General features: G+C 36.2%; 1 protein-coding gene across 2 annotated transcripts in view; it reads left to right on the top strand.

Annotated features, from left to right (window-relative positions):
• The window catches only part of SUSD6 (sushi domain containing 6), a 56,937-nt gene that overhangs the window by 19,059 nt on the left and 12,917 nt on the right, over positions 1-24,961 (top strand). For both annotated transcript variants that reach the window (XM_032227941.1, XM_032227950.1), the window contains exons 2-4: positions 8,372-8,546; positions 21,365-21,562; positions 23,572-23,710. In XM_032227941.1, the coding sequence (XP_032083832.1) occupies positions 8,426-8,546; positions 21,365-21,562; positions 23,572-23,710 (458 nt within the window). In that variant the 5' untranslated portion in view covers positions 8,372-8,425. The remainder of the gene's footprint in view (positions 1-8,371; positions 8,547-21,364; positions 21,563-23,571; positions 23,711-24,961) is intronic.

The following is a 24,961-nucleotide window of genomic DNA, read 5'->3' on the forward strand; positions in this document are numbered from 1 at the left end:
TGATATCGAAACAGTCTATAGTTGTTCTCCACAAATATCAAGTAATACTATATTATATGCCTAACTGCTGACTGAAGCCTAACCTCCTTACCATCCATTCACCCTTTCCCAGTAAGATTTCAAAAGGCTTTTATACATGGGTTCATCCAGTGTACCAAGTTTCATTTCTGCTCCTTCAATAATAGCATCAAGTGAAGTAACACTCATAATTGTGGAACACACTCTCTTACTCAATTATGACTGGTTTTGATTCATGTAAGTTTGAGATGACCTCTGAAGACTTTTATTTTTTCAACATTTTCTTGATGCTATTGAACAGTTGTCCTGTTTACTGTATTTTCCAGTTTATAAGACACACTTAAATTTACAGGAGGAAAACAAGAAAAAATAGTTTTTGGCCTCTGTGTGTCCCGTTTTTGCCCTCCCCGGCCCCCAGAAGCACTCCAGTCCTCTGCATGTCCCCCCCCCTTTTTTTTTTTTGCCAAAAGTGGACCTACTTTGGGGCTTCCAAGTGCTCCACACATCATATTTTCACCCTCCCAGGCCCCCAGAAGCACTCTGCAGTGCTTTGCACGGCCCGTTTTAAAACATGCTCGTTTTTGCAGAGTGCTGCTGGGGGCTGAGAAGGGCAAAACTGCAATGCACGGAGGGTTCTATAGGCCAAAAATGCCCGCATTCAGTCTATAAGACGCACCTAAATTTTCACCTACTTTTAGGAGGAAAATATGGTATATGGTTTTTCAGCAGTTGAAATGTTATTTGGCTCTATTGTTTTATTGTGTTTCATACCTAGCTTTGGGTTATTTCTAACAATGAAAAATGATTGGTACATTTAATAAATAAATTAACTTTTTAGATGCAGCCTTTATTTCCCTTTTAATGCTTATTTATTACTCTTTCCAGAGATTTGGGAGAGTGCCCAAACTAGATACTCTTTGTTGAGGTTTACAAACAAAGTGCAAGATAAGTCACCTCAGATTTTATAAAAGTTATCTTAAATGCACAGAAGTATATTTTACAGGAGTAAATTAAGATCAGAATTTCTACATTCACATTTTCAGGAAACTTTAAATTCAGTTGATCAAGCTGCTAAAAACAACAACTGGAAAGCAGTTTGGTTTAAACAAGTCTTTCTTCCATTAGCCTACTTCAAGGTTTTTGCCTCTTGAATGTGCTAAAATGATTAGTTATAATCTTATTTTGTATATGCAATTGTTGTGAAGTTTCAGCGTATTTTCGTTAAATATACTTGACATAATTAGTATAATCCAGAATTCTGAACAAACCTGTATAAGAATCTGATTTTCCTCCTATACAAAGAGTTGAGCCATTGACCAGTTGCCTTAGGTCACCTTTTACCACCTGATTACCCTGCACATATCTTATCCTATCTGTATATTATACATTGTCTATCTGAGTTTAATATATACTCTATCTGTATATTAGACTATTGTCTGTCTATGTGATCCTAAGAGTCAAAAACAAATTGATGGTACCTAATCAGTCAGTGAGTGTTAGACTACAACTCCCATAATGTGAGGATAATCAAGAATATTTTACAGTTTGAACCATTACACCTTCTGCCAGAGTTCAGCAGAAAACATGCAGCTCTTTAGACATTATTCAGTACTTGGCAGAAACTTCTCAGACACAACTTGACTGGATTAAAGAATGAAACTTTAACCCAACACATTTGTGTGGGAGAGGTGGGGGCAAGGGAGGGACGCTTTTTCTTCCTGAGTTCTAAGTTGACAATTATTTGGCTAGCTTCTTGATTGCTGACATATGTTTACATAGGCTATCTGTAGTCTATCTGTAGGCTATCACTGGTTCCCATTCACTTGTCACAACCCCCACTCTGTCAAGGACCTTGGAGTATTCGTCTTTAATGATCTAAGCGCCAGAGCCCACTGTAACAACATTGCCAAAAAGGCATTAGGATGTGTTAACCTAATATTGCATAGTTTTTTTTCTGGTAATATTGTACTGCTAACTAGAGCATACAAAACATTTGCTAGACCAATTCTCGAATACAGCTCATCTATCTGGAACCCGCACTGCATATCGGACATTAGTACAATTGAGTGAGTCCAGAGATATTTTACGAGATGAGTCCTCCACTCCTCTGCTGGCATCAGAGTACCTTATGCCGCTTGGAATTTTGGGCTTAGACAACTTAGAACTATGCCGCCTTTGGTCTGACCTAAGCATAATACATAAAGTTATCTGCTACAATGTTCTACTTGTCAATGATTACTTCAGCTTCAACCACAACAATACACGAGCATACAATAGATACAAACTCAATGTAAACCGCTCCAAACTTGATTGCAGAAAATACGACTTCAGCAACAGAGTGGTCAATGCTTGGAATGCACTACCTGACTCTGTAGTTTCTTCCTCTATACCCCACAACTTTAACCTTAGACTGTCTACTGTTGATCTCACCTCATTCCCAAGAGGTAAGGGGTGTGCATAAGCGTATCAAAGTGCCTACAGTCCCTGTCCTAATGTCCCATTTATTTGTATCCATTTCATGTATTCATACAATGAAATGAGCCAAGGTGGCGCAGTGGTTAAATGCAGCACTGCAAGCTACTGCTAGATCAGCAGTTCAGCGGTTCAAATCCCACCGGCTCAGGGTTGACTCAGCCTTCCATCCTTCCGAGGTGGGTAAAATGAGGACCCAGATTGTTGGGGGCAATATGCTGACTCTCTGTAAACCGCTTAGAGAGGGCTGAAAGCCCTATGAAGCGGTATATAAGTCTACTGCTATTGCTATTGCTATAATCATGTTTATACTTATATCTGTTCTCTTATACATGCTTGATAATAAATAAATAAATAAATAAATAAATAAATAAATAAATAATGCATTTCTATGTTGGAGATGCTTAATTTCAAGCTTTATACCATCAGGTAATTTTATTTAAATAAATATAGTTTATTTAAGGTATACAGTTTGATTTTTTATTATTATTTAAGACTATAAAACAGTCTCTGAAAAAACTCAACTTTTTTATTTCTCTTCCTTTCCTCTTTCTATGTAGAAACATAAAATTTTATGAAATTCTATTCATCCAAGTTAGGAAACTTGGTTCTAGTATAATTTTCGAATCAGGACAATAATAACAAAGTTGAAAAGGATAACAAGAATAATCTAATACAGACTTCTGCAATGTGCAGACAAATTCAGGGTAAGACTATTACTTTTATTTAAGTGACATTAAGACAGAATAAAAACAATTGGGAACTTTGGCATAATACAGCAAATAACACTATCCTCATGTTTAAGAGAATGGAACAAAGTGGATTGTGACTACAACCTTGCTTCCAAGACAATATTTTATGAAGTCAGGAGGGATGAATGTCTGAACTCAGTTACAGATTCATATTCTTGTCGTGTATGAGTCAAAGGTGAACGTGACAATACACCTATTTTTTGGTAACTGTTCATTGATTAAAGTATTTTAGTACTTATAATAAAGTACTTATAGCCAAATCAAATATCCTCCCTAAAAATCTAGATTCAAAATATTTCTGTCTCTATACTTGAAAATATTTCTGAAAGTGTATTTACTGAGAAAAAAGATGAACTATTTAGCTCACATCATTACTAAATTCACTCTTCCAGAGGTGAAGTTTAAATGATATTGTCATTGGAGTGAAGAATATTATTGGCACATACCTAGGAATTCCAACTGTTCGATTTATCAGAATGTCATTTAAATATGCTAAGTTCATATTAAAATGAAAGTCAATAAATATATGTGCAATGCTGCACCTTTCCTCAATTAAATATTGATCAAGTTCATTTCTCAGTTCAAAAACACATTTCAAAATATATCCCTAAGACTGCCATCTTAACTCAAATAAAATATTCATGAAACATGTTCAGCACTCAGGTTTGATTTTTTATATAATTCACAATATAGTTGTTGGTAGAATGCTTTCCAATGTCAAACTTAAATCTGAAGAAAGAGCTTGCTTATGAATCATATAGTTTATCCATGCAGCACCAGGAAATTGTTGGCATATTAAAGTTTAAAAGTCATTTGTGACCATATAACCTAACTATGTCAATGCAGATCTCAGAAAATTCTATCAACATTTCTTGGTTTTTTGTAAAAAAAAAAAAAAAAGAACCTTCACTTTAAATTATTCTTGTTATTTCTTCACAGAAGAAAAGTCCTTACTTATTGTATCCTCGATAACCAATCTACCACATGTTATCAAGTGAGCATCCTTGGGTGCTCTCTGTTATTTCATCTATCTGCATGGGAAGTAGTTGGTTGTTTATCTTTACAGTTGATTATTTAGATCCTCTATTATCTTTGTGACTCAACAGGAAATAGTGTCATAAAATAAAATGACACTTAAAAGTTGTTTTTTCACCAGATAACTTTAATTACATCAATAGTTATTGGAAGAATTTTCTCCAAAATTCTGGTAGGATTTTTGCAGTATGTGATTCTATCTATATACAACTTGATAAGTAGCAAGAAGTGATTTCAAAATGGTGCATTTAACATTTAACCAGACACACAATTTGTTTCTTCATTTCCTCTCTTCTCTTCTTGGAATGAAGAACAAAACACCACAATCTTATGAGGTTTGTTATCTAAGTCTCATGATTTGTTTCTAGACGTTGATTTAGCTTACTTGACGTCAGATTCCAACTTCATAGAACTTTCTGATAAATACCACAAAATGATGTTCTGCACTAACAAGGATGCTTGTTAATCCAAAAACACATATAATTCTCATCATATTTTCTTGACCTGTTTACTTTTATTAATACTTCTGGTAGCTTGATTATATTCAATTTTTCTTCTATGCTCTAACCCAGCCGCATATAGCTCTTTTCTCCCTCTGCTGTGGCTCTGTCACTGGTCAGTGCCACAATTTTGAGAGGAGCTCCGGGGGGTGCACAGTGCGCCAGGAGAAGACTCTATGGCAAGGGGAGGGTTTTCCAGTTGTCTCCACAATTGATAGGGCTTTCAGTTATGACAGGTAGAGGAAAAAGTACGCCATGCTAGGAGGAGACTCTATGGTGGGTGAACTGAACTTTCGGTCAGCTCCAGAATTGAACAGGGGACTTCCAGTTAGAACCTTTGTGGCTCCCGGTGTTTTCTGTGGGAAACGGGTCCAAATGACTCTTTGAGTGTTTAAGTTTGCCGACCCCTGCCCTAACCCATTTTTTTTCATTTTTAAAAATTAGAAATCTAAAATAATGAATAAGGATATTGAATTTCACCAACACCAGTATTACTTCACTTCTACAGCAGTATAAAAAGATAACTGATATATTAGATGCCACATTGGAAATCACCAGCTTACAATGCTACTACCCTGTTTCCCCGAAAATAAGACTTCCCTGGATAATAAGTCCAAACGGTCCTTTGAGCGCATGCACTAAAATAAGTGCTCCTCTGAAAATAAGCCCTCCCCAAAAATATTGCAACACAGCAGCAGCCATGAGGTGACCACATTTGCCGCCTCCTGTACCTCAAAAATAATAAGACTGCCCCGAAAATAAGGCCAAGTGCTTATTTCGGGGATCAAAAGAAAATAAGACCCTGTCTTATTTTTGGGGAATCACAGTATATTGGTTGATGATTTTGATAAATAGCTAGATATTCACTGTGTGTTTCCTGCTCACTTTGCTAGATAAGTTGAGATAAAATAAGAGATGTTTTGATAGTGCTTCTTTATCCAGGCACCATAGTAAGTTTTGGTTGCAATCAGGTTTTGCGTATGCACACCCAAAGCCTTGTCACAACATGCTCTGCATATCCATGCAGGATGTAAGGAAATTCTGGGAGTAATCCAAATAACTTTATAACCCTTCCCAAATTTGCTTGTGATCCACAATTTGAGAGGTGCTTTTTTATATCAACATACTACTTCATTTTACTTGTTCAGCAACCTTTTTTTTCCCCAAAACCAAGATCTTAACTTACAGGCTTCTTTCTCCTTTTCATTAGAAATATTGTGGACTTATTTATTTTTTGTATTTATGAAAAATTATAGTCAATTAAATCTGTTATATCTATGAATTAACAAATGTTTCCAGACTAACCTGGTAGATTGTACTGTTTAAATTGTCCTTGAAGCACTGGGATGTACAGTAGAACCTCTAGTCACGAACACTTCTGACCATGACCAAATCGGGTACCGACCAAAAAATTCACAATTTTTGTTGTTGCAGATTTCCCCTTCCACACCACTTTTTTTTTTTGTAAGCGCCAAACTTTCAAAATTAGGTTTGGGTCATGACCAAATCAGGATGCAACCAAAGTTATGGAACAAACTGTGGTCATGATCGGAGGTTCTACTGTATACTGTGGCATAAAATTCTCATATTCAAATATTCAGAACATAAAAAGAATTCTGTTGAGAAGGCTATGACACACATAGTTGTGAAGCACATATGAAAATCTCTTTTTTTTAGAGGTGAAACAGAAATTACATGAAAAGACTTTCAAAAGTCTTATTATCTACAGTTCCTTTTTTGCTTCTACGTAATCAGTGTTGGGGATTATAAAAACATTGCATTTTTTTCTCCTATTGGCCAGCCAAAACCCAAAGCATGAGTTCCTCCCCCACTGTGGTTCCCATGGAATTCAGTGTATGAAAATATGTGCAAAATCATGATTTATTAGTATATGTGAAAGGGGGAAACCACACTGAACATATTCTGAAAATGTGTGTCTTTAAAAAAGCTGTTTAATTCTTGACCAACATTCACAGTAGAGATGAGAGATAATATCAGTATAAAGAGGCTCTTCGTTTGCTGTAGATTTCTAGCTTTCTTCCTTTGGTTGTGAAAAAAAAGATGAACTCTCTGAATTCCTAGTCTTTTCCCTGTCCCCCCTCCCCCGAGACATAAATTATCTTGCTTTTCCTTGTGTTCAATTATATTAGAATTATAACAGTGGTAGTCAACCTGGTCCCTACCACCCACAAGTGGGCGTTCCAGCTTTCATGGTGGGCGGTAGGGGTTTTGTCCGATACTGAAGCACTTTCCTTTTTTTTAAATTTAATTGACTTTAAAAAAAATTCCTATCATTATTTAAAAATTTTCATTAGGTTTTCATAAAATCACCATTACTGTGGAACCAGTGGGTGGTTAGAAAATTTTACTACTAACAGAGATACAAAAATGGGCAGTACGTATAAAAAGGTTGACTACCCCTGAATTATAACGATTTCTTGAGGAAGGAAAATCCCCATTGCTTGGTTTGAATGGATCATTTGGAAATTAGCTTTAACTTTTCCTTGATTTTACATTCCTCATTCTTAAAAAGGAAAAAAAAAACAATTTAATGTTCCACAAACAAGATAGAATGTCTCTTCTTTTCCTCTTGTCCAAGCTCCTTTGAGTTTAATGTCATCAGTCAAGTCTGAGTAGCAATTGGTATCCTCTTGCTCTTGCCCTCCAGCAGGTCCTCATATTGGCTCCATCTCTTCAGAGATTGTCTATTTTACAATATCATAGCTTTTGAAAGAATACCAGCGTGCATATAATAGTAATTAAGAAAGTTAATCTCTAGTTTGACATGCCAATTTTGATTGTGAAAAGAATCATAGAACTGTGACAATTGTCACTGACTTGTTGGCTCATAATCAACTTACGTTGTATGAAATACATGATTGACTATCTGAAAGTTGGCTGGGGAATTCTGGTAGTTGAAGTCCACCAAACATTTTAAAGTTGCCAATTGAGGAAATATTGCTCTAGGACACGACTGAATATAGAAGATGACATATACCTTTGGCTTGCATCTAATTATCATTGGACACAAAGAAATGATGTCACTTCCCGGAGTTTAAATAGTTTTACCTTTTGCAATTCATGTTTGTGATGTTTTGATACTTCTTCTTGATTACTACCTGGCTATCTCTTATATATCGTCATTTCAACTGGGTAGCCTATATCTGCACATTTCTTTCTCTTGAGGGCTTTGCCATCAGTCTTCTGTCTTTCTTCTAGATAGTTTATGAAGGATTTTAATGTTTTAATTCTAATTCTGTAGTTGAGCCTTTTTTTAAAAAGACAGAAACAAAATTGGTTCAGGAAAGACTTGTGACAAGGCAAGTATGTGTCAATTACTTCTTTAAAAGAAAAACAATCTTTGAAGTTCCATTTGGAGAGCGCTTTATGTACAACCTATCTGAGTGCTAATATAGTCAGACAGTATAGTTGTCTTTTTTAATGAATTCATTGCTGTTTTGTATTTCTTTGAAATGTTATTTATATCTTGTTGCAGGGATGTATCCACTGCCATAGGTTCAAAATACTCAGATCTTTTTCTTTTCTTTACTATGGATGTTTTATCTAACCTTTATTTTTCTCTTTTTGTTGAAGGTAAAACTGGATTCACCATCTGACTTTAAACATTAAAAACTTGGTGTCTAAAAGATGTGCCATGGAATGGTAGGAGCAAAGAGCACCACAACATCGCTGCTTGCTTTGATCAGTCATGGGATATTTTTTCCATTCTTTATTTTCAGTTCCTGTATGGTGGAAGGATTGGACTCATGTAAGTAACATTCTTACTATCTGTTTCATGCATATTTCTGCCCTTCTCTGTGATAATTCAGGGCAAGTAACAACAGCCTTTGAAAAATTGGTTCTTGTAGAAAATGTTCATAAACCAAGCCAAGCCAACATTTAAAGCAGGAGGACTATGCGGTGGCTCAATGGTTAAAATACTGGGCTTGTCAACTAGAAAGCTGGCAACCCAGATTCAAGACCTGAGCTCCACGTGATGGGACGAGCTCCCATCCTCACCGCAGCGCCTGCCTACATAGCAGTTTGAAAGCATACAAATGTAAGTAGATAAATAGGTGCCATTTCGATGGAAAGTAACTGCTCTTCATGACATCATGTTAGCCACATGAGTGAGGAAATGTCTTCTGATAGTCCTGGCTCAATGGCCTTGAAACAAAGATGAGCACCACCCTCTATAATCGATAACAACTAGCGAAATAAAATCTGCAGGGACTCCTTTACCCTTTTTTATACTTTTAAGGTGTGCACTCATCTACTTGGCGGGAACATCCCACTGGGTTGCATGCTTGTACCTGAAATGGAGATCTGATTTCCACTGGTAATAAGGTTAACTACTTTGAATAAGAGCATGGATACAAGACTGTGGCATTTAATATGTAAGGAAAACGTATTTTTAAATCCTGTACTGGATTTAAAAAATAGTTAATAGTATTTAAACATGGGCCTTGTTATTTGTTACATGTGATCAAGATAATCATCTGTGTAAGTAAGAGAGAGAGAGAGAGAGAATGAACAACTATATATAGAGAGATATATGATATATAAAGAAATATAAAAATAAAAAATGTAAAATATATTTATAATGGAAATGAAATTTGGACTTTGAAGAAATAGGATAGAGTATTTTCTACTTTTGGGTTGGAGAAGATTCCTTAGACCAACATAGATAGCCAAGAAAGAAAGTAAATGAATTATAGAACAAATCAATCTAATATTCAGAGCACAAGTGACCAAACTTAAATCACCATATTTTGGACACCTAATGTGAAAATCCTGTTTTCTTGGAAAGTCCACAATGCTGGGAAAGTTGAAAAGAGGACAACCAGCAGCAGGGTAGATGGACTTGATCAGAGCAGTAATAGGTATATAGCATTGGAAGATTTGAACAACCTCATTGATGAGAGATCATCCTGGAAAGACCAATCTGTGTGGCCAGCTGACAATTGTCACTGACTTGTTGGCTCATAATCAAGTGGTTGAAATGCTCTAAATTAATTACAATATCTACAGTCAAGATTATCCCTTCAAAATATATTGATAACAGTTACTCCACCTGAATATAGCTGACTCATTTAAGAGATCATCAATATACTTTTCGTATTCCTCCTGTATATATACCGTAATTAAACTTTCACTGAAAAAAAAAGGTAAACTAGAGAGGGGGAATATTTCCTTGTGAGAAAGAAACTTGGTTTTAGGGGTCTCCCTGGCACTGAGTGTTCTATGGGGAATTAACCTGTGGGAATTAGTTGAGGTTCAGAAAGAAAATGAAAATTCCATGTATATGGGCAGCAAAAGTAACCTACAGCAAGAAGTGGCTCTATAACCTAACACATGAATCCAATTTTGAGTACCATATAAATATCAAATTTGTCAGTTTTCTTGGGAAAAAATGCTGTTTTCTTACGTAACAGTTTATTCTTGTACATTTCACCATGAAAACTACTGAATGTGTGAGAATGGAGTGTTAGATGGATAATTTATTTAATAATATCCTGGTTTTATTTATATTTCAAATCCTCTTGGTAGGAGTAGTTCAGAAACAGTAGTTCAGGAGTAGTTCAGACACAAGACCAGGATGGACCTAGTTAGTATGGATGAGAACTCACAAGTAAATCCCAGGACTATAAAATAAACCAAGTATTCAGAAAAACCTGCTGGAAAATTATGATGGCAAATGACGTGGCTTTTGTTACCAAAAAGAAAAAGCTATTTGGAGATAGTCATGAAATTTCAAGGAATTAAAGTCAACTCAAATGGGAGATTATTTTTAGTGACATACGGCTTTGATGAGCTATTTCAGAAAAGCTTTAATTCTGGGATATCTAAAAAAAATGCAAAAGTATTTGGTGGCTTCTTATTTTGATGCAGCCAAACTTATGAAGAATCCTACCAAAGACTCATCGATTGAAGCACATATTTGGTGGCATAAGAAGTTTGGGAATTTTGAGCATAACTCTCCTTGACTTGTGCAAAATTCCAGCTTGATTGGAACACTTCCTGTTTATTCAACATGAATATTTCAACAATAGAAACAGGATGGTAATGATGCTTGGCAAGTGTGTTCTCTTATTTATGTTTATGTACCATGTTTCCCCAAAAATAAGACAGGGTCTTATTTTCTTTTGACCCCAAAAATAAGCCCTTGGCCTTATTTTTGGGGAGGTCTTATTATTTTTCAGGTGTAGGAAGTGGCAAGTGTGGTCACCTCATGGCTGCTGCTGTGTTGCAATGTTTTTGGGGAGGGCTTGTTTTCAGGGGAGGGCTTATTTTAGCGCATACACTCCAAAGCGCAATTGGGCTTATTATCCGGGGAGGGCTTATTTTCGGGAAAACAGGATAATGGTATACTGCTATGGTTCTATTTGCATTCAGATAAACCTATTTTTTCATATGTTGATGCCCACGTACAGTAAAGAAAACACATTCCTTGCATATAATTGTGGTTCTTGAAATGGTCACTATGGCATACACAGCATCATAGACCTTATACCAGTTATTTCTGTTTTTGTGGCCATGGAAAATAATTCTTGGCCATCTTCCCTATGGCTTCTCTTCACATACTCCAACCTGACAATAATGTCTACTCTCAGTCTTCTTTTCCTCAAACTGAACATTCTGCATTCCTCCAGCAGACTATAACAGGCAAGAGAGATAATCTTGATAGACAGGAGAAAGTTCTGCAACCAAGATAACAGTCAGATAAAAGAAATCAGAGTCTGGGGCAGAAATGTATTTTGAGAAAGCATCTCGGACTGGATTATCTCTAGTTCTCAGGAAGATAAAGGAAGGGGAGGAGGGAAGCATATTCAGATTCTGTTATTGTGACATAATAAAACTAATATTAGGATTCATAACTTTGATTTCCTCGTTTGGTCTATCTTGAAGCACTGACACTAATTCACCCATAACTGCATCTACAATCCTCTTGTCAGAAACTTCTATTTAAGGTTCATGTAGTTTTTCAAAGACTGCTTAGATATTCTTTAGACAGAGAGTACAAAGAAGAACAGTGCCAGGGAGCATGTGCTCTGGAGGCCTATTTCCAGCACAAAAGTCACCAGCAGTGTAAAAGATTCTGACAGGGAGTTCTCATAGTCCCATCATCCATAAGTTTAATATAAAGATAGCCACTCAAGTTACAAGCATGTAATGTTCTCTTCTGTATGAAGTCAAATAGGATCTTAATTATAGAAGTGAAATGTAAACAAAACTAATTAGCTGATTACTGTCTGCATTTCTGCCTAACTGAGTGAATGTTGTTTAGTCTTCTGACTATTGCATTTTGTTTGAAGAGAACAACAATTCTGTAACGTCAGCTTAAAAGATATTTCTTTATACCCATCTTCCATGTATTGCTACGGCTTTTGGTAAAATTATCTTTTCTAAGACATCTTTTCAGTGTAGCTAGAATATAGCTGTGGAATGGAAATAACTTTTCAACACTGAAACATCCATCTACTGAATGCAGAAGCTTAATCCAGCAATTTATTTTGCCATTAATGTGTTTTTTCACCTGTTCAAGTGTTAGCTATTTTCCACTCAAATGAAGGCTCTGTATGAGGTTCTGTGTATGTGGTCTGCACAAAGCCTTCTTCAAATTCCTAAAAATCAGAGGCGGGGAAAAGGAGTGTTTAAAAGAAGACAAGTCTTCAGGAGATCCTCTTTAATATACAACATTTGCAAATACGAACATTCAAGTTTCAAGTTTAATTTTATTTATAGGCCGCCCAATCCCGGAGGACTCCGGGCGGCTTACAGAGTGGGGAAAGAAAAGAAAATAAAGAAAATAAAAATAAAACAGACAAGTTAAAAAACAACACAGATACATTCATTTCAGTCAGGGCTGGACCTCAACGATGAAGTCAACAGCCCCAGGCCTGCTGGAACAGCCAGGTCTTGACAGCTTTTCTGAAGGCATTGCATTAACATTGCATTAACATTCTATCCATAGAAATGCTGGTTGAGGTGAGGGTTAGGAAAAGTTCTGTATCTTGCTGTGAATGGGTATTAAGATACCAGTGATGAAACATGCTTCTAGTTTGATTGTTTACATGTTTGCTTGATTGATATGTCACTTTTCTTCCAAGAGTTCCCAGCCTCTTAGATGAGGATCTCCCTTTTATTCCAATAATATTATCTCATACTATCTCAATACCTTAAGTTGAGGCCCAAGTCACCAATTAGGTTCCCATGGATGAGACTGGACTAAAACCTTGGTCTCCCTATTCCAAAATGCTTAATCGCAACATCACACTGGTCCTCACTGCTTTTGAGAATGATCAGTGAAAGATTCGTAATGTGAGATTTATTAAGCATTCTAGGGACATCCATGACTCCTGCAAAGAGAACAGAATTTTTTAAAATGTGAAATGTTTTGTCATGAATATAAAGTGAGTGAAGAAGCATTTTATACATATGCAGGGGAGCATTTGTGAAATGTTGAAGAGTGGAATTTGGCAAATGCTATAAATGGTTAAATGTCCACAAAAAGTAAAAAAATATGTGATAGCTACTCTAACTAGAAAAACATTTAAGATATGGATAAGGTTTGTTTATGAAGTGACCAAGCAAGTTGTTTACCTCTGCATGAGATTACATCCATACCCCGTGATTAGGAGAATGTTGCTATAATTCCCCTGCAGAAAGAAGAAGGTAGCAAAAATGAATATAAGAACTGCAGAGGGCTTGTTTTGTTAAAGAGCAACTGGAAAGATATTTGGTAGTTTTCTGATTAAAATAATAATATGAAAAATGACATGAGCCAAATTAATACGTAAATTGTAGCTTCATGCTGGGAAGAAGGTTTTGCTATTCAGTAGATCCTTGAAAAACATGTATGAATCTGAGGGAGAAAAGCTTATTGTATATTTGTTTAGAGAAAGTGTATGATAATCTTAATAGGATTATGACATTTTCTATAACTGTCATTGAAAATTGCTGCTAAATGTATAAAAGCAGCATATGAGGGAAGAAGACCATGTGTGAGAAGAAATGAAATACTTCAACAATTAGCAAAAACTAAGAATATTTGTTTAATAGAGATAGTCCTTGCTTAACAACCTTAATGGGACCAGAATTTCCATCTGTAAGAGAAGCAACTATTAGGCAAAACTTTCCATGATTACACCACTTAATGATAGCAGTTCTGGTAGTATAGATTGCGGTCTCTAGTTGAGCGACCACATCATTGTTAATCAAGAACCTTATTCTTCTGCTCTGTCATTCTTGCCTCCACTTCAACTCTCCCGCCACACCTATCCCCCCACCCCGCCAGTCCTTCTGGCCAGCCTGCACTTCACTGTCCCTGCTCCCCACTGCTTCCCTCAGCTGACTTTTGCTATTTGCTGCTGCTGAAGAGGCGTGTCCAGCAAGGCAGCTGCTGGCCCTTGGTGAGGTTGTGCAATATATGCCTTACGCCTAGATTGGGATAAAGCAGTTGTTGTAGGACACAGGCATCAGCTACAACAATTTGTGGCTGTTAATCTTTGGTATTTGTTAAGTTTCCACCCTAGATGACTCATCCTGTATCTCTTACAATTCCCAGACAATATAACTGATGACAGAGTCAAGAGTTGTAGTCTGACCTGTTCGAAAGGTGCAAGACCCCCCTAAAGTATAATAACCATGAACTTCAAATCGACATTATGTAATCCTTAGAATATGAGATTTTTTTTTTAAATGAAAGAACAAGTTCTAATTTTTATGGCTGTATAAAGAATCATAAAATCTTGCAGAAAGTTTCTTAAAACATTAAATGGCTGCTCTGAATGGGATTCCCCCTCCCCCAGCAGTCCAGAGTGTGACTTCATGTGATATTCTGAAAATTTTGATCAATGTACTGCATTGTGAAGAGCCCACTCAGAGCTGCTCTTGTGTGATTTCAGTTTTTCCAGGATGGGACAAGTAATTCCATATTAATTATATAGTGATGCAAAAGTCTTCGATTCTAACAATGAATTTATTTAAATGTAGTTCTCTTGTTAAAGATAGCTTAGTGTCATCTTTAAATGGGATTATTTATTTATTTATTTATTTGTTTGTTTGTTTATTAATTCATTTACCATATTTTGCAGAGTATAAGATGCACTGGAGTATAAGACACACCAAGATTTTGAAGATGCAATTTTTTTAAAAAAAAGTTTTTGCACTCTGCGGACCTTCCAAAAACGGGCCAGTTTTTTGTCAAAAAAAGGGCATGGATAGCCTTTAGGAGGCTTATAGAGTGCTCCTGGGGGCTGGAGGGGAGAGGCAAAAATGAGCAAAAAACAGCCCGTATACCTCAAATACAGAACACTCTTATCAGTGCCAGGTCTCCAGGAATTCTCTGGCATTTTTGTACGTGGCTTGATCTAAGATGCTCACAGTTGCACAATTGAAACTATGGTTGAATCTGTCCATATGTTGTGAAATTAAAAATTTTTAATCATGTGTTTTGATTGCCAATTGGTGTTCATGTATGCACTTTGCTAATCTTCTGCTGTCTCTATAGTGAAATTAGGAGTACTATATGAATGTTTGCATACTATCTCCTTTCTTAATATTGTTATATAGATTAATCTCTATCAAAGCTCATCGCTTTGTTTTCCAGATTTGCTGGCATAGTTTGAACTACAGAGTTTGAATAGCCATTTGGGTCTGGTTATTGAGGCTCCAGGCTAGAAAGCCAGAGACGTGAGGTCAAGTGCTGCCTTATCATTAAAGCCACCTGAATGACCTTGGCCCAGTCAAACACACTCAGCCCACAGAGTTGTTGTGGTGAAAATAGGAGGAAGAGATATTAGATATGTTTGCCTCCTTTAGTAAAAATAATAAAGGTGGGAGGTAGACACAGACAGACAGACAGATGTATCTCTATTGTATAGAACAGGGGTGTCAAACTCGGTTGCATTGAGGACCATATCAGGGTTGTGTTTGACCTCAGGGGACCAGGGTGTGTGTGGCGAGGGTGGGCTTGGCCAGCTTGACAATCACTTATGTCGGGGGCGCCTGAGGGGGCCCGAGCGCTCTGCCAGTGAAAACATGTTCCTGATCTCCGTTTTCAGCTGGGTTAGCCTCCTGCAACCCTCTGCCAGCAAAAACAGAGCTTGGGGGGAGGGGTCGCATGCAGCCCTCCCGAGCTCTGTTTCCACTGGCAGAGGCGCCATGAGCTGGTCCTTTGCTGTTTCCAGAACGGCCCCACGGACCAGATCTAAGCATCCTGCTGGCTGGATCCGGCCCACGGACCTTGAGTTTGACAACCCTGGTATAGAATATCACTGTACTGCCATCTTTGATTGATCTCTTTGGAATCAATTACTCTGTCCATTGGTGTTCTTTAGCATACTAATTGGAGCATGGAACTTTTCTTTCTGAGTTCAGAGATCTTTTGGAAGACTTTTTTCTCTGTTTCTATTTACATCTTGATGTTTTTACTGATGTGATTGTAATACTACACCTTGTCTCTTCTAACAGGTCTCGGAAATTCTTTGTTAAGTTCCTTCCTGTGATCTTTGCCTTTCTTCACTTCGGCTTTTCTTCTCTTCTTTGTGGTGTTTGCTGTCACTTCTGACATCCAGTTTACTTTCTTTTGATGCTTAGTCTTTGGCAGTCTTTTTTAACATCCATCCTAAACAACTACTTTGATTTCATTCCACATTTCCTGTTAATGAGGTTCAGGACTTTAAAGTGATTCCCGATGTTCTCCTTCAAAATATGTGTACCTGCTCAAGATCATATCATGAAAACTGGTTGATTTTGTTCTACTTGAGCTTAAATTGGAACTTCCACATGAACAATTTTTTATTTGTTCCAAAGTCAGCTCCAGGCACATTTTTGCTCTTAAAACCACCAGTTATGTGTTGCAATAATATATAACCAATTTGATTTCTGTGTACTCAATCTGATGATGTCCATGTATATAGATGCTATTTTAGTTGTTTGGAGTCTGTTACCAATGAATGAGTCATTCTTATTTCATTTCTGCTTCCTAACTATATTTTCCTTTTATTTTAACTAGGTATCCTTATTAATTATTAGGTTGTAAATCAAAAGTTTGAGTTTACAGCTAAAGGTGTTACGTAGCATGGCAGCAAAATCCATAAATCTATTATAATTTTTACCACTTCTGTTTTTAGTAAAGGTTAATGTTGAGACCTGCCATTGTTATCTGAGGATTACTAAGGGAACAAAAGAACGAAGAATGCTGCAGCTCTTAAGTGCAGGTGTGCTTTGGAAATTTAAATTGAAAGAATCTTTCATGATGTTCATCTGCCTCCATCAGAACTATTCCATGTCTTTTGAGGCTTGATGTCTTTAATCCTGCTCTTCCAGTTCTCTTCACTGAAACATCCATTTTTTCAAATCCTTACCTTTTCAGTGCCAGTTTCTTCCCCTTCTGTTACTTTGACTTCAGAAACTATATGTTTCTCAGCTCTTAGTTTGAACGTTTGTTCCCACTGCTTCAGCAGTGTCAGTATTCTGAAGACCATGGGTGTCAAACCTGTGACATCACGTTGCTGTCATGTGACATTTTCCTCCTTCGCGGACCTGTAGTGGGCGTGACCTGCATGTGATGCATGTGGCCTGTGGGCTGCCAGTTTGACACCCCTGCTGTAGACCATCACCTATAGAACAACAGAAAATAATCAGCATATTTCAGGAAAACTCAAAGCCTTCCTAAAAATCTCTCTCTTTCACTCATTCTGATTTGAAATCCCAGGCCATCTTTTTAGTAACATAGTGATAATCATTTCACATTCTGTAATAGTAGGAGAAGCTTCAATAAATATAATCCAGGAATATTTCTCCAATATTTTGTGACATATAACATTATTTCTTCAACCACTCTCATCCTAATGGAAACAGTTGTTAGAATTGCCAACATTATTTTTTTCTTTCAACATGTTATTAAAAGTGTTCTAAGAATGAACTAAATTAAAAGCACTGAGGCTGTTTTCTGATCATATTACATCAAAAGAATTTAAGTTAGTACAGGCATGTCCTAGAGGAGCTTATTCACCCGCCCATTTAATTCTGCTGCAAACTAAACCAGTTTTTAAAACTGAAATTTGACAATGTGTTGTGTTACAAGGAAGGATTTACATTAAGTACAATGCATTCTGCGTTGCAAATAATTACTAAAGAGACAAAATATATACCATTCCTACATTTGCCTATGAGACTCATTTTTGCTGTTCCCCCTTCTTTAGTTTTAAAAGCCTATCGGCAATTAATGGAAATAAGATTACATCATTGTCAGTGAGATTGGGTAGACATAATATTTGGGAGAGGAGGCAATTTTTGCCTGTTCAAAAAGTGCCTTTTACAGAGAGAGCTTCAGATATTTTTAAAGGCCTGTCTATAATGATCGATTGCTTGCATTTGAGATGAATATTGTGCATTTTCTTTGTCTGAATGTGGCTGTTTAGCATTGCCTTTCTGGGTCTGATCCTACGGTTAATGGCAAATTATCTGAAAATATTGTTATTGTTGTTACATTCCATAATCTTATTAAAATATGAAATGGATATCTTTTCCATTTTAGAAAGGATAGCCCTGTTGCTTTTTTAAGATACAGATTTTATTGAAATAGGAGAGCTCTATTGCTGAAGATACAGTATAGTCTTAGCTTGGCAAAGCAGACATATTACAGAAAAACATTTTAATAGATAGTTCTGTGTATGGCATAGCTTCCTCCATGGTTTCTTAGTGGCGGAGGTTTAATGAGCATGTGGTAATCCTAGTGTTGCATGTTAATTAAGGTAATCCAACTCTGTGCTTTTTGTGAATCTCCAGCTGGTGATTGCATTGGTGCAAGACTATAATTAGTCTTTATTTCCCTTTTGATGTCTTTTGTTTAAAAAAGTTTTGAAGAAGCTTGAAATGATTAGGCACATTTTATCCTGTGTATGTAACTGAATCTAATTACACAAATGTGTAGCTATGATTACATAGACAAACCCTTTATCTTGAATATGATCTCATTTATTCATTTTAGTATATTAAAAAAAGATTTCTTCATTATGCACTCTTGATAGAGAAATAGTAATTTTTCAATTGGCACTGAATATGAAGAAGACCTCAGTGGAGCAATTATTACTTTGTTCTGTACTGTTAATTCAGTGCTCAGAATAAAAACTACACTCGCCCTCACTGGAAGAATCTGTGAAAGATTAATATTAATATGATTAATATTAAAGACAAATATTTGTTAAATAGTAAATGGGATTTTTCAAGAATAAAAACACTCCTGTGCAATAATTTATAACTGCTACTTCTGCCCTTTTAAAGCAGAAGTAGTGGTATCTGGTCTACTGAGTGATGGATTTTGTTCATTGTTCAGAGTAAAGTTCCTATCTGAAATCAGATCCACTGGATTTTGTCTGTTAAATTGAGGGCTTACTATAAGCAGAATCATAATTGAAGGGGTTCATTTATAAATATGGTAAATAAATGAATTTAAATCTATTTAAAAAATGTTTCTAGGCAAATCTTAGATTTCATCACAAAATAGCTTACACTACATCTGTCCAAAATCTTACTTTGACACTTTGGGACAGATTGTAGCATGTTGGAAACATCTGCATTTTATGAAAATTTCTAGCAAAGGGAAAAGAAGAGTTAGAAGGAGGAACACAATTTCTTTCATTTTACTAATTTACTAACACAAGCATATGGTATCTTAGCAAATACAATATGGTGTAACATTTTCTAGTTCACAGCTATGTTTATTAGGTGTTTAACTTGTATGTTAGGAGTATATTTATAGGTATACATGACATGCAATTAAAAGCTCTTAATGCATTTGATTATCTTTATTATAGTACACAATGCTTTTACTCTAATGCATATGTTAATGGACTAGAATATACTTTGTGGTGTTACTTTTACAATAACTGATGGTTTTTAACATTGCAGTTTTATTTTATTTAGCTATTTATTATTTTTCACATTTCTAAACCAGTCATTTGCCTCAAAGAGGAACTTTGGTGGTGTACAATAAAAAATCAAAATTTTTAAAAAAGTATATAAAATTTAAAATGTTAAAATTAAGTTTTTAGAATTAAAATTATTATCTGTTTGTTCCACGGTTGCAAGATTTTCATATTTATAACAATATTGATGGGCTGTAGCGGTTTATACCTGGTTGTTTTTTCTCATTTCTTCAAGGAGGAAAATAGTTTGGTTTTGTATGAGGAAATTATAATTTTAGTTTCATACGTGGAATACATGTATAGTCTGGTTATTTATAGAATTTGATAGTTTAGGAGAGGCTAAAACAAGTATTTTTATAATCAGTGGTCAGTCATCAATGGTACAATAAACTAAATATTTCTGTAGAAATAGACTTCCTACATCCCAACACATGATTAAATTTTATGTTCCACTGGGTTTTTTTTGCTATGTTTCCTGGAATGGGAGGGAATGGGATGGTCTAGACTGGATAGGATAGGGCAGTGTAGACAAACTAACAGGCATAGTTACATTTGTGAATAATTACATTTGTTTTTATCTCTTTATTAATATAGTTTCTTACTGGACTTTACAGAAACTTGTGAATAAATATGATCTACTTTGAGTTGCTGTTCTTAAAAATAATCTTTTGTGGATTGTCTTCTGAAGAACAAAGTGCATTTAATAAATCCCTATTCTTGGTTATTGTTTGTTTATTCTGATGAGAAATATTAGTGGGACAGAGTGGGTGAATGGATTTCAATCTTTTTTATCCGCCTGCCTTTACTGTTGAAAATTGCTGCCAAGCCAACTGTGTTTTAGCTTGTGGTGATCAGGATAGGTATAATGTTTTAAGCTACATAAAGTAGCAAGTTCAAATTCTTTTTTACCTTGGCCTTAGCTAAATCACTGCTTGAAGCTAACCAACTTCATAAATCCCACTGACCTTGTTTCCTAAAGGAAGGCTTGGCCTAATCAATGTCAAAATCTGTTGAATGCTCATTCATGATTCTCAAAAGAGAACATTTGTGTTCTCTTCATTAATTCTGTTCCTAGCAATTAGTACTTGCCTACAAATTGCAGAATTTAAAATAGTCTATCAATGTATGCCCACATTACTGTATGGAAAGTCCATGTCTTACCTTGTCATGTCCTCTTTTTATTTTTTGTTTTTCTAGTCCTATTATTTCTTGATAATTTTCCTATATACTCTGTACTTACTACTTTGAATGGACATATGGAAATTGCAACAAACCTCTGGAATGAGTTGAAATAATTGTGATGGTCACCAGAAGCATTAATTACAAGCTAAATCTCAAGAAACAACAATCCTTTTAGGAAAGTTTTCTGGCTTTTATCAGTCTAAAAACAAGATACATTTTTAAAAATAGAACCTGCTAAAGGATATATTAGATGATTATTTTCATAGATGAAGATGGAGATTTGGGCCCACCATTCATACTAATCTCCTTCAGAGTAGCAATATATACACAATCTTGTTATGTTTCAATGTTTGTTGAAATGCTGTGGTCCTGGGTTTACACATTAGTAGTAGCATTACACATAACAGTACACATTAATAGGATTTATTGCGTAAAAGCTTGGGGTCATAGTTTCTGTTTTCCTTTGCAGACTGTCCACAGCCATCCAAACCTGAGAATGGAGGTTACAAATGTCATCCAACACCTTGCAAAGACCCACTGACATCTGACAGTGTCATAGAGTATTTCTGTGACAAAGGTTATGTATTGAAAGGAGATTATAAATATTTGACTTGCAAGAATGGCAAGTGGAATCCAGAACTGGAGGTTACCTGTAGACTTAGCCAAGGTCAGTATATCTGAGTGAATATGCTCACTTTTGCTTTTTGTGCTGTTAATTTTTGTCCGGTGTTTTCAGATACTGACATAAAATCCTAGCTACACCATAGGAAAGTATTGGGATAGATTCTCTCTAAAAAGAAATCTTTATTTCAAACTTATTTCAGTTCTCTATCAATTTAGCTTCTTTTTTTTTGCTTAGAAAATTTATATAACTGCCTATTCTCTCACAGCGACTGTGGGCAGCTTATAAGCAATAAAAATACAGTATGGAGGGAAAAATACAATAATCACTCACTTGCCCCCAGTGACAACACACAGTCAAACAAGCCATTTGAAGGGGTCCACTATGCAGTATATTCCCCACGTAATTCAGAAAACTGTAATTTGCAGAGGTACAGAAAATGTTTCCTAATATCTGCAGCTTTTCTGACTCCCTGTCTTAGCAGCACCAAACTTTTTGGGCACCAGGGACAGTTCTATGGAGAGTTTTTTCTGTGGACCAGAGGGGATGTGGTTTTGTGTGCTGCCTGCATCCTGCAGAGTCTGTGGACCAGCACTGGGGTGCAGCATACCAGAAACCGGGCTGCGCTATCAATGAAGGATGCCAAGCAACCCCAAAACAATAAGCCCTCCCCCTATAATAAGCCCAAGGCCATATTTCATGGGGCAAAAGAAAATAAGACCCTGTCTTATTTTCGGGGAAACACTGTAGTGACCTTCTTTTGAGAATTTGGGTGAATGAGAGTTATATTTCTATTGCTTTCTTGGGTTGTCTTCTGGAGTAGGTGGCCCTATTACATTGAATAAATTAAATTTGTATCTCTTTTTGGTAGGTTATGATAGGTGTATTATTTTAATATTATATGCTGTTTATTCTAAAGTTGGGTGGCTTCAGATTTTTCAAATTTGACAGATAAATGAAGCAAGTGCATAGCAATTAAATTGTAGAAGTACAATTAGAGGAAGGGATTTTTTATCCAACGTGACCATAGTTTGCTGCAAGGGAATGTTCTTTGCCCCATCTTGACACTCTTGAAAAGAATGTTCTCAAAAGGAACTTACCAATTGTGTCTTGCAAGATTTTCAGTTAAATAAGAATTCATTTCCCATAACATGAAGCAAAAAAAAAAAAGGAAGAAAATATTTGTCATGTTGTTCTAATTGACCTGGGTCACTGCAGCAGCAGCAGGGGAGGAGGAGATGTCACTTAATAGAAATTTATGGAAAAAACCAAAATCCCTGAATGAATGTTGAAGCTGAAATGTTCGTGTTCAGTGGAAAAACTGAGCTTGGGACTTTTCTGCCTTCTAAAAACAAAGCTTTTAACATAACAGGAATAATACCAATCTCCTTATTGTCAAGCTTTGACTTGACAGTGGAATGTTCCCACAACATTCTGCCTATAATTTCCAGTAATACTGATTTAGTCATATAGTCATATTCAAACTTACAATTCAGCTGCTTATTTTTTTCCTCTTGGAATTAAAAAAATAAATTTCAAAAATGTAATCTTGAATCATTATAGTTTTGTAATCTTGTAATCGTTATAGTTTTGACTTGCATCCAAATGATGTTAAATTCAGTTAACCTAAAACAAGAAGCCTGGGGTTATCAGAGAGCTAAGATAGCCTGGGAGTTCAGTTGAAAGCAACATGACTCGACAACCAGGTACAGTCTCTCTGAGAATGTTTCTCTCTGAATATAATTGCAGCAGATTTCACCCAAACCAGGCTTCCATGAGAAGAAAACTGCCTATGCAAACCTTTTACTGTCAGGACTGAGTCAGTGGTGGGATTCAGCCAGTTCGCACCACTTTGGGATTACCAGTTGTTAATTTTCTGAGCAGTTTGGTGAACTGGTTGTTGGAAGAAATCATTAGGGCAGAGAACCAGTTGTTAAATTATTTGAATCCCACCACTGGACTGAGATTATTCAGGAATCCTGCCTTAGTTATAGGAAACAGCTGCTTCCTAAAGAGAAACCATTGACTTGTTTTTTGTTTATTTGATATCATAGATAAAGGTTCTCCTCCAAGTGTAGGAGTACCCACCTTATCCATAGTGGCTACTACAGCAAGTTCAGTCGCTTTCATCCTTCTCCTAGTTGTATTGTTTGTTTTGCTACAACCAAAACTGAAGTCATTTCATCACAGCAGGTGAGTTCTTCAGAATTTGTGGGAATCTCCTCAATAAAAGAGATTTTTTTCGGGGGGAGGTTGTGCTTGATATTAAGCAGAGGCAGCCATTGTGACTAAGTGAAGGCTGTATCTGCTGGAGTTGATGCTGCTGCTCACTTTAGTAAATTGGTAAGATTAGAGTGGTATGTATACCAAATCAATGTCCAAAGTAACCTAAACCATGCAAATTAAAGGCCAGTGTTCTCAGAACACTACATGCTACAATTGACTTAACTGCAGAATAGCCTGAGAGATAGCACAAGAGTTATGTACTGCAACCACTAAAAGGTTAGAATAAATCATCTTGTTGATGGTAGAAGCTCTTTGCGAAGGTGACATCATCATCAGCTGCCTTTGAGGGGCAGATGTTTATGCATGTAAATTGGATGGGGAACCTGTTCAGATGCTGCTAGGTCTTGACATCCACAGCTATGCCAGTGAAAAATAAAGAATGCTAGAAGTTGGTAATATCTGGAAAATTTTAGAATCCACACTCTTGATGTAAATGCTTATAAGTACACTATGGTGATATGTGTCTCATTATTTTATTGACCCAAAGTCATACATTCTTTTTCTGATTGTTCCTTACTGTCTTCTTTTGAGTTTTTCCTCCAATCTCTTTTTTTATACTTCAGGAACTCATTCTGTTAGGCAAAAAAAAAAAATTCCTTAGGAAAACTATTTCTGTTTTGATCTTGAAGATAACAGTCACAAATCCAGTTGCAAAGGAATAGCTGGATTCTGTGGTGTAATACATACATGGTCAAATTCTGTTTTCATTTCCAGGAGGGATACATTAGATTCTTCAAAGTACATTGCTCTAAGTAGATCCTAATTATCAAGGTCTCTTCAGTAGAAACTTTACCTAAGGTTTATTGGAGGGATTCAAAATATCCAAACTAAAACATTGTGTTTTCCAGGCTATCTATATGGTCAACAGGCACCACTGTCACCTCTGTTACTCTGTTACTCAAAAGCCAAAGGAAACCCTGGCTTTCCTTCCATTCTTGGAGCTGGGAAAAGAAATTTGTGCTTTGTTTGCTCCCTGCCTGCTTCAACGTTCCAAGGTTGGGAGGAAGTTTGGAATTCCTTGAGCTCACAGACTGTTGCAGTATGTTTACTCTGGCAAGCACAATATGGAAACAGCACTTTGGGGGAAGAGGGTGTTTTGTAAACAGGCTTAATTAGGCTGGAGATTTCATTGATTTTATTTAAAATGAACAGTTATCA

This window comes from Thamnophis elegans, chromosome 1, assembly GCF_009769535.1.
Source record: "Thamnophis elegans isolate rThaEle1 chromosome 1, rThaEle1.pri, whole genome shotgun sequence".
Classification (NCBI taxonomy): domain Eukaryota; kingdom Metazoa; phylum Chordata; class Lepidosauria; order Squamata; family Colubridae; genus Thamnophis; species Thamnophis elegans.